The sequence below is a fragment of the Labeo rohita genome, unplaced genomic scaffold (genome assembly GCF_022985175.1).
Source record: "Labeo rohita strain BAU-BD-2019 unplaced genomic scaffold, IGBB_LRoh.1.0 scaffold_2063, whole genome shotgun sequence".
Taxonomy (NCBI): domain Eukaryota; kingdom Metazoa; phylum Chordata; class Actinopteri; order Cypriniformes; family Cyprinidae; genus Labeo; species Labeo rohita.
Window position 1 is genome coordinate 1 of NW_026128290.1, and position 10,975 is coordinate 10,975.

The window sequence follows — 10,975 nt, forward strand, 5'->3', positions numbered from 1 at the left end:
CGCGGTACTTTGATGCCACACGTGACAGTCACGAGGCGTCAGCGCCGTCTCAAGTTGGACAAAATTTCTAACCTTATTGTTCATTCATTTATAACGGAATGTAAAGATTTTCTTAGCTTAAGGTGTTTGCTGTCTTTTCCTGATGACTTTATGATACACAGACATTCAACAAAAACATTAACTTGATGTTGGTGCCTATAATTGAACACCATTGCAGTGTCATGCTGTTGTTGGATGTTAATGCTGTTGAACAGAAGGTACGAAGCAAACTATGTGCTTAACCACAATAATGTTAACACTGAAATGCACTGGTTATCTTTCAGTGAGATGCACAAGTTGTGTTCATTACTATAGCAAAAGTAGGAGCTCACATGGTATTTTATTGCAAATGAACATGAGATAAAGACCATCACGCTCATATCATGCAGATATGATCTCAAATATTCTGCATAATTTAATATAGTTATTAAGAATAATCACCAAGAGAATTAAAGAGAAACTGCTGAACATGTGGATTCCTACTGATATTATAAATAAGATCCAGACCAACTGGTAGTGGAGAGTGGGGATGGTTGCAACATGGCTTATTTCTTTATTCAGGAATGAGCTACAGTGATGATATTACAGATGATGATAATAGGCCTACTGCACATGCTCAATTAGTCCCTCATTGTTCCTCAGCCACAGGCGACCATTCCTTCTACAAAAAATAAATTTCCTTTTAATTTTTTTTTTTTTTTTTATGTTTAAATTTATTTATCATACTATAGTTTGCATGAAGCATTGTGAAGTCATAATTTTTTTAAACGGTTTGCAAAATGAACCAACTTCTCCTTCTGTGACGACTGAACCATGACTCGCTAAAAGATATTCAAGATTGTCTTAGCATTGCTAGATCGCTAGTGTGGTGAAGTTGAAGTACAACAATGACTTTGATGATGAATTGAAATCTTCATATCAGATGTTCTGAAACTCTTCAAGGGCCATTGCAATGAATGGGTGCCATTTGCTTATTGTAATTCTTCCAAAAAAAAAAAAAAATTTTTTTTAAATTATTAAATGTTTTTTGTTGTTGTTGTTGTGTTTGTTCGTTTGTTTTTTGCTGGGTGTATAGTGAAGAGTGTTGAGCTGACCTTACTGGTAGAAAAGGCCAAATAATGTTTCTATTTAAATCTAGTGGTTTGCAGAGGTTTTTGTTAGGGTTATGTCCATGGCTAAAGGACGGGTTATGAGATAATATACAAAAAAAATAATAATAATGAGAAAATATCATTAACCTGGTTAAAAAACAAACAAAGAAACATCATCATCATCATTTATTTAAAAAAAAAGTACAATAAAATAAGTAAAATAGGGCCCAGCGTACAGCGTTAATATGAAGAAACAGGTGTTTTACTTGTATTTTTAATAACTTGTGTTACGGTAACCAGGGGACACAACTAAAATGTGTGTTTTATCTAAAGTATTATAGATTTATTTTTTAATAAATGTATTTAAAGCTGAATAAACATGATTTCTGAAGGTTTTTTAACATTATATTTCATTTTAAAATGTAGCGTTAGTAAAGCCAAGTTACAGGGCCTTAAAAATGCCTTTTTCTTCAAAGTTTGCATGTCTGTAACTCAAGAAGTATTAAACATATCTTAATGCTTTTTTAGATATAGGGTCTTAACAAACTGTCCTTTTAGTGTCTGTTAAAACAACTGCATTGATCATACCTAAGTGCCATAAATATCCTTTTTCCAAAAGGTTTTTTTTTTTTGTTTTTTTTTGTTTTTTTTTTTTGAGAGCACAAAGCTCCTCATTATGACTGACAGGATAATCATCCCTGATCATCAGCTGTTGTTAATGGCCGATAGAGCAGAGAATTGTTTTTATTGGCCAGTACTGATTATTGGTCGATGCATCGGTGCATCCCTAACCAGGAATCATTTTTCTAGTGGATGGATAGCTTTAACGATCTTACTTTAAAAAAGCAACTTGTTAATACAAGGTTAATACAATGCAAAAAAACAACTACAACATATTGTTTTGATAATAAACTTTTATTGCATCAGTTAGATGTCATTTCAGCTGCTGCAGTGGGACACAGAGGTTGTGCTGGTGCAGAAAAGCATGAAAAAAAAAGCTTGTGAACCCAATTTCAACACATTATTATTTAGGTTTTTTTTTTTTTTTTTTTTTTTTAAATACAAGGCAATATGAGTGAAGCTATATCATATTTGAGGTTTCTTCATGTTTTGAAATATTTTCTACTTTACACGTCTGATCTTCATGGTGATGGACTTCAGAGAATTCCAGTTGTTCTTCCAGTAGTACCAGGTGGCTCCAGTATTTTTTTTCTTCCCTTCTTTCTCCCACATATAGTCACCAGTGGGGTTTGTGTAATAACATTTGTTGTACCAAAACCCTCCTTGATATTTCATAGCACAGTTGCCTCCTGAATTATCTTCGTCTTTGTCAAAGGTGGAGAACTTCATTCCATTGTGATAATACAAAGAGTCACCTGCAGAAAGGAGAAACTTCCATTATAAAGACACTTTCATTTGGATCTGAAATAAAATGCCATTTTAAAATAAATAATATAGGTTTTATTATAAGCATTAGTTTAAACATTATAGTTTAAAAATCCTTTTAAATCAACTTCTTCATTTAAATCATTTCATTTGCTTAAATTCTTTATTATGGAATAAGAAATTTTTAGTTTGTTTTACCTGCTCCTCCATCTACAAAGCTGCTCACATGCAGTTTGTACCCATGAGCCTCAGAGTCCACAGAGAAGGACTCGTACACGGCGTAAGCTTTTTGCCCTTCAAAGTCCTCCAAATCTACTCTGAGTTTATACCGATATCTGCGTGTGAGTTGGTGAAGAAACTCTACACCTATAAAAAACATAAACCAAAACTGGTTTAGTAACTCAGTACATAAGTACATACATATATATACTGTATATATAGTCAAAAAAATCACTCACCCAGCCAGTATTCACCTTCTTTATTACCAAAACCATTTTTATAACTCTCCCACGGCCTATTGAAATTCACTTTTCCGTCCATTCTCCTGAGAAACACCTGAAACATTCAGAAATCATTCATCGCTTTCACACACACATCATTTCACATCATTCATCTTTTAAAAATATGTTTAAGGTGTTCAACCTTTGACAAGCTTTGTTTAGCAACAAATGTAAATTCTGTTGTGTGATTTCTGAGTGATTTCAATGACTGTTTTCCAACATGTATAAAGAGCACAAATAAAATAACTGAGCAACTATCTGAATAATAGTTTATTAGAAATCACGTTGTCATTCTCACTGGGGTGCATCTGATAATAAATTATTCTTTGCAAGATAAAACACATTGAAATACATACCGTCCAGTGTCCTTGGTCATTTTCTCCATCGGAGACCATTTCACAGTAGACCTGCACCGGTCCATCTATTGTGGTGATGGTGTACACGCCACTGGTAGTATGTCCACCTTCATAAATGTCAGAGCAGTCTTTGACACGAACACAATCTGACTGCACCTCATCATAGCCCATCAAGACAACAGGAAACAGCGCAGACAAACACAGCAACACCTGAGACACAAAAACTCAAGATCTGAACCTGATGTTTGACGTCTGACAAAATCACACTCACATTCTCACATACACAAACTCACAATCATGTTTGTGATCATCGCTTCAGACGTCCAGCTCAGAGGATCAAGTGCACCTGAAATACAGTTCAGACAAATACAATCACTCCATTCTGTCATTTTCTGAGGAAAGAAACACCATTTTCAAAATGACCAGAATCAAACTCACCGTATGTGCTGAGAATCTTGTGAATGTTCTGGTGACGGATGCGTCTTTAAATATCTTTCTGATTGTCAGGATCCTCCTCTTCGATTCTATAAAAGGTCAAGTTTTTATTCATTTGCCAACCTGCTTTATTATCATCAGAAGAACTGAAAGGAAATTTATTTCACCATTGATTTTATCTGATTGCAACAAACCCACCAAAAAAAAAGTTACAGGGCTAGTTCACCAAAAATTGTTGTTGGTAGCCAATAGAACTATCACTTTAAGAAAGCCCTTATTGTTCATTTATTTATAATTAAGAGTAAAGATTTTCTTAGCTTAAGGTGTTTGCTGACTTTTCCTGGTGACTCTGCAGACATTCCAAAAAAAAAAAAAATTAACATGACATTCCAGGGGCACTTAAAGGGGTCATCGGATGCCCATTTTCCACATGTTGATATGATTCTTTAGGATCTTAATGAAAAGTCTATAATATACTTTGATTAAAAATTCACAATGGTTGTGTAAAACAACACCCTTTTTACCTTGCCAAAATCAGCTCTGCAAAAATCATCTCATTCTGGTCGAGGTTGCTTTAAGTCTTAATAAGCTCTGCTCGCCCCGCCCCTCTCTTCTCTCTGTGGAGTGACGAGCCTGTTTACTTTAGCCACATTTAGCCGCGTTTAGCCGCTAAACTTGCTAACTAACGTGTTATTAGGAAAGGCGATCGCAGAGATCACAAAAAAAAAGCCTTATACTCACTTCTGCTGTAAGTGAAGCTGGATCATGCATGATTTGCACAAACATAGACGGATATATGTAGTTTGGGAGGCGCATTCCATTCACAAACAAACATAATCTACTGCATCTTCAGCAGCTCAGATGTCGGGAGTAAATGATGACCAATATGTAATGAACATAGTGGTCGTCATTTACTCCCGACATCCGAGCAACACAACACAACACAACACCTCAATCGTTCAATCGGAGATATTCTTGTTCAATTTACATCCCTGCTCCGGCATCAAAACAATGAAGGTTACTGGACTGTAAGGGTCTGAGGTAAAACACTCATGTCAATCATGTCAATCAACTATCGTGGGAGTGTCCTCTGTGGGTGTGACGCCACAATGACAGGCATCTGAGAACGGCTCGATTTGAAAAAGGGGATATTATTTTTACAGATTAATTAAAAACCACTGACCTGTTGAAATTATTTTTATCATTATAGGGTAGATTTGTACATACACTGACAACACACATTAATGTTCAAACAACATAAAAAAGTGAACTTAGCATCCGATGACCCCTTTAAGGGGGCAGGGGCTCTTAATCTTAATGTTATCTCAACATTCCAAACTTTGTTTTTAAGCATTTTTCCTTAGTTATGTGAACATTAAGGAAACATTCCATTCTATATTTTCCAAATATTATAAGAATGTTACTTTTGAATGTTCTTTGAACATTCTGAAACAAGTAGTAACATTTAAAAAAAAAAAAAAAAAACATTCGATAAATGTTCAGCGAAAATGAGTCAGGAAAGAAACGTTTCATGAACAGTGTAACATTTTTACACATTACTGAAGAGCAGAGAACTTTGAACAAGCATTCTGCTTAACTTAATGTTTGTTTAGAACTTTGAGAGAACCCCGCCAGAATGTTCTGAGAATGTTAGTCGGGTGAACAATAAACTAAACACCAGAACAACTGTTTTCAAATGTTATGTGAACGTTCAGTAAATATTAAGTAAAAATGTGTAATGTTATTATAATGTTATTATAATTCTTCCATTGCCTTGAAATGTTTCAATTCTTGACCTAAGGTGCAAGCAGCTCTAGGTGAACTTGAGTCATGAATTAACTGCTGAAAAAACAGCAGACCAAACGAGACCCTACTGAAAAGTGTCAAGACTATCGCAATCAGGCATCCTACCTCATCTCTCAGTTCGTCAGTTCTGGCCTGTTAGACACGCTGTGGCTGTGCAAGATGGCATATTACTGGTATCAGGTAGAATCTTGAGATTCTGCAGAAACTACGTATCTCACACCAAGGAATGCAACGCACAAAAGCACATGGCAAAGAAATTCTGTATTGGCTTTGTAAGAGCCAATATATGCTATGTTTGTTGTCATTCTATTTTTGCCACTGGGCAGAGTGTGAGACAGTTAGAGAAGTCAGGTCGGTTATGGAGGGAAGCACAACAATTTGTTGACTGTGTCAAGAGGTGAACACATGGAGGCATGTGATGGGATTAAATATGTATTTGTGCAGCAGAACTCTGAGTTTAAAAATGATATTTATGGATTGACATAAAATGACATTCTTAAATCTGAGCAGCATTTTGTTACATTTGTCATTTTTAAATGTAACACTTATTGTAATTAATGGTTTTATTTATTTTATATATAATTAGAGTTAGATTTACATTTCAGACATCTTCGCTTGTATTAAAACCTGTAGCGTGAGAGAAATCATTGCATTTGAATTTGCATTCATAGTGTTGCTGACATATCTTCAATTAAAATATGGGCAATTAAATATGTAAAAATTCATAAGTCTGTATATAGGTATTTTCCTAATTCATAAATAAGACCTATTTAGTTGGTTAATAAAGAAAAAAAAAACACATTGCTTTGATAATAAACTTTTATTTCTTCAGACAGATGTAATTCCAGCTGCTGCAGTGGGATACAGAGGTTTTGCTAGTGAAGAACCTGTCAAGTTCTTCTTTATATATTTTCACAGAAGACAGTATGTGTTAAGTTTGAGGTTTTTTCACATTTGGAAATATTTGTCATCATAAAAAGTCACAGGACTTGTTTGTTACCATATGCTAAGAAAGCTCCACATGCATGCATACCGTTGTGCACAAGCTGCAGTAAAGCATATGTAAAGGATGGAAACTCCTGCTCTACTTTACACGTCTGATCTTCATGGTGATGGACTTCATAGATTTCCAGTTGTTCTTCCAGTAGTACCAAGTGGCTCCAATATCTGTTGCTGTATTATCTTTCTTCTGCAAATAGTGACCAGTGGGGTTTGTTTTATAACAATTGTTGTACCAAAACCCTCCTTGATAGTATTTCATAGCACAGTTCCCTTCTGAAAGGTCTTGGTCTTTGTCAAAGGTGGAGAACTTCATTCCATTGTGATAAGTCAAAGAATCACCTGCAGAAAGGAGAAACTTTCATTGTAAAGACACTTTCACTTGGACGTCTAAAATAAAATGTGTCTTTTTTTTATAACTTTTATTAAAAGCATTTGTTTAAACATTATGGTTTAAAACATCCCTTTAGGGTCTGTGTATCATTGCTATAATAAGTTTGCTTAAATTCATTACAGTCACACATTCGAGAAATTGGAAAATCAAATGACAACATTTCGTCTCACCTGCTCCTCCATTTACAAAGCCGCTCACATGCAGTTTGTACCCATCAGCCTCACCGTCCACAGAGAAAGACTCGTACACAGCATAAACCTTCTTGCCTTCAAAATCCTCCAAATCTACTCTGAGTCTATACTGATATCTGCGTGTCAGCTGGTGAAGAAACTCTAAACCTGTAAAAAAAAAAAAAAAAAAAAAAAAAAACGTGAGAAACTCAAAGAACAAATCCATAACTGCATTTATACTGTGGTCCAAATTAACTGTCCATGTTTTCTATGTCTTTGATTGTTTAGTCTTTCTCTACTTTATTTTAGCCCAAATGAAACAAAATCACTCACCCAGCCAGTATTCGCCTTCTTTATTACCAAAACCCCATTTATAACTCTCCCATGCCCTAAAGAAATTCACCTCGCCATCCATTCGCCTGAGAATCACCTGAAACATTCAGAAATCATTCATCACACATTAAATAATTTGAAATGTTGAAGAAGTATTTGAATAGTACTAGAAATAATAGTTAATAGAAATGGTGGTGCCTTTCACACTTAGATGCATCTAAAAATAACATTTTTTTTGCAAGATAAAATACATTGAAATGTGTACCGTCCAGTGTCCTTGGTCATTTTGTTCACCAGAGACCATCTCACAGTAGACCTGCATTGGTCCATCTATTGAGGAAACTGAGTACACGCCACTGGTAGTATATCCACTCTCATAAATATCAGAGCAGTCTTTTGCAAGAAAACAATCCGATTTGACCACATAAGCACCCATCAGCAGCGCAGGCAAACACAGCAACACCTGAGAGACACAAACTCAAGATCTGAGTCTGATGTTTGACGTCTGACAAAATCACACTCACATTCTCACATACACAAACTCACAATCATGTTTGCGATCATCGCTTCAGACGTCCAGCTCAGAGGATCAGGTGCACCTGAAATATAGTTCACACAAATACAATCAGTTTGTTTGACCATGAACATCATTTTCAAAGTGACCAGACTCAAACTCACCGTATATGGGCGAAGAATCTTGTGAATGTTCAGGCAACGGATGCGTCTTTAAGTATCTTTCTGATTGTTAGGATCCTCCTCCTTATCTCATATTTACAAAAAAAAAAAAAATTCTAATCTTCATAGAACAGTCAACGGTTCAATTTTTGTTCATTTGGCAACCTGCTTAGTCATCTTCAGATGACAGCCGTCAGTAAGGAAATTTATTTCAACATTGATTTTCTCTTAAAAAGGTATAGTCTGATTGCAACAAATATTTATGTATAAATGTATACAATTTATACAATGTTAACAAAAACACTGAAATCCACTCTTTACCGTGCAATGAGATGAGTGTTAAAGGAGCTCCCATCACATTTTTTAAAAGATAAAGACCCCCATATCATGCACAGGTGTGTTATAAAATCTTTGGTATAAATATATATACTTATTAATAACACACTGATTCCTACTGAAATGACTAGATTTCACCTGCAAGATGTCTCACGTTCACTCAAAATGTGAGAGTCAATTTAATAAACCTTTGTTAACACAACTGGTCTGTTTACAGTGAAAGTGTCCATACTGCAGTGTTTAACACGCTATGTAGCTCATATATTGCTCTATGACAATGTAAAAGAGTAAGCTGGTAACTAGCAAGCTAGGATTAATCTAAAACAAAACCCATCTAATATATGTGTGTGTGTGTGTGTGTGTGTGTGTGTGTGCACCTGGTTTTTTATCACGTTATGGGGACCAAATGTCCCCACAAGGATAGTAATACCAGTAAATTTTGACCTTGTGGGGACATTTGTGAGGTCCCCATGAGGAAACAGGCTTATAAATCATGCAGAATGAGGTTTTTTTTGAGAAAGTAAAAGTGTGCACAGTCTCCTGTGAGGGCTAGGTTTAGGTGTAGGGCGACAGAAAATAGGGTTTGTACAGTATAAAAACCATTACGCCTATGGAATGTCCCCATAAAACATGTAAACACAACATGTGTGTGTGTGTGTGTGTGTGTGTATGCAAAAAAAAAAAAAAAAGGCCAGTATACAGTAAAGAGTGAATGTGCAAAGATGTCAAGAGATAAAAATGTTGCACCAACAGGATGTTTGAAGTGTCTTCAGAAGTTCTGATCTCCAGTGTGGCAATCTAAGATACACAAGACGAAACTTCAAGCATCATTTACCCAGCTAACAACAATGTTACAAGAATGTTTTTAATGTTTTTCCTTGGTTCCATTTGATCACTTTGGAAACATTACTTTTGAATGTTCTGTATTGTTCTTTTCCAAAAAAAAAAAACACACCAAAACATTAGATGAGCATCCAACTAAAATGTTTCCAGAACAAACATTCCATGAATGTTGTATAAATAAGTTTTTGAGCTAACATTTTAAGGAAAGGATGTGACATGAGGCCAAGTATGGTGACCCATACTCAGAATTTAACTCATCCAAGTGCTCACACACAGCAGTGAACACACACCCGGAGCAGTGGGCCTGGGGAGCAGCTGGGGGATTGCTCAAGGGTCTCACCTTAGTCATGGTATTGAGAGTGGAGAGAGCATTGGTTCTTTACTTTCACCCACCTTCAATCCCTGCTGGACCTGGGACTCAAACCTGCAACCTTTCGGTTACAAGCCTGACTCCCTAACCATTAGGCCACAGCTGCCCCCATTGAGAACATTATTAAGAGCAACACTTGGAACAAACATTACTGGTTATGAACAAAGTTATGAACATTTGTTTAGAACTTTGAGAGAACCTTGCCAGAATGTATCCTGTTAGCTTGGTAAACCAAAAACGTTCTTATGCTCTTAAACACCAGAACAAGTGTTCTCAAATGTTTAGGTGAACTCTGTGAATGTATAACATTGTTTAAATAGTGCATTTACTTTTGTCAGTTTTGTACTTGTCATTTGCCATCACTAAACTGCATTATATAAGCTGTATCTCTGGTGTTTACATGTTAATTACTAAAGTTTTCTGAAGATGCCAGTGATTCGAGTGGGTGCAAAACAAAACAAAATAAACCAACTTCTCCTTCTGTGACAGCTGGCCCATGACTTGTTCAAACTCAGGGCACCATATCAGTCCATTATATGGAGAAAAATGCTGAAATGTTTTCCTCAAAAACATAATTTCATTACGACTAAAGAAAGAAAGACATGAACGTCTTGGATGACAAGGGAGTGAGTACATTATATGTGAATCTTTGTCTTGGAAGTGGACTTCTCCTTTAATAATTGTTCATAATGATTTAGTAATGTATAAACATAAATGTAAATAAAAAAGGGTTTGTCTATGTGGGAATTTCAAAAGAGTCAATGATCTTCTGCAGCCCTCTAGTGGCTGTAGTTTACATTTCATGCTCTCCTAATTTTAAAAAGTGTTTTCTTCCAATAGATGGCAGCAATTTCTTACATGAGAAGTTACTTCAACTACAGTATTTGAGCAATGCTTGCTAATTTCCTGACCAGTGATTTGTGGTTAAAATGGCAAATGTAGTAGATAATTTTATTTTTATTTTTATTTTTTTGGCTTGGCCATTCATTATTGCCTGCTTTGTAATTTACATTTCGTCTTCATTTTTGGTGTGAAAGGGCCAAAAATATAACTTTTTTACATTAAAAACAAACTGGCAAGCCCAGCCCAGATGAGAAAATGTAATGCAAAAGTAATATTTGTTACAATGTTTTTTTTTTTCCCCAATGACATTATTTAAGGACCAAATAGAAACACAATATGTCATGCTTTCTAAACATAAGTACGTGCAACAGTTTGAAAATACAAATCTAAATTATGTTT

At 35.4% G+C, this 10,975-nt stretch overlaps 2 protein-coding genes across 2 annotated transcripts; both read right to left on the bottom strand.

Moving 5' to 3' along the window:
• Positions 1-2,220: 2,220 nt before the first annotated feature.
• Positions 2,221-3,713, bottom strand: LOC127159299 (microfibril-associated glycoprotein 4-like). The gene is made up of 5 exons (XM_051102181.1): positions 3,666-3,713; positions 3,373-3,582; positions 2,975-3,071; positions 2,715-2,882; positions 2,221-2,506 (listed from the first exon to the last, which is right to left on the bottom strand). The coding sequence occupies exons 1-5, from the start codon at positions 3,681-3,683 to the stop codon at positions 2,253-2,255; spliced, it is 747 nt and encodes a 248-aa protein (XP_050958138.1). The 5' UTR covers positions 3,684-3,713; the 3' UTR covers positions 2,221-2,252.
• Positions 3,714-6,418: 2,705 nt separating this feature from the next.
• LOC127159298 (microfibril-associated glycoprotein 4) lies at positions 6,419-8,226 on the bottom strand. Its single transcript, XM_051102180.1, has 6 exons — positions 8,188-8,226; positions 8,056-8,108; positions 7,775-7,972; positions 7,510-7,606; positions 7,177-7,344; positions 6,419-6,954 (listed from the first exon to the last, which is right to left on the bottom strand). The coding sequence occupies exons 2-6, from the start codon at positions 8,071-8,073 to the stop codon at positions 6,698-6,700; spliced, it is 738 nt and encodes a 245-aa protein (XP_050958137.1). The 5' UTR covers positions 8,074-8,108; positions 8,188-8,226; the 3' UTR covers positions 6,419-6,697.
• Positions 8,227-10,975: the final 2,749 nt, after the last annotated feature.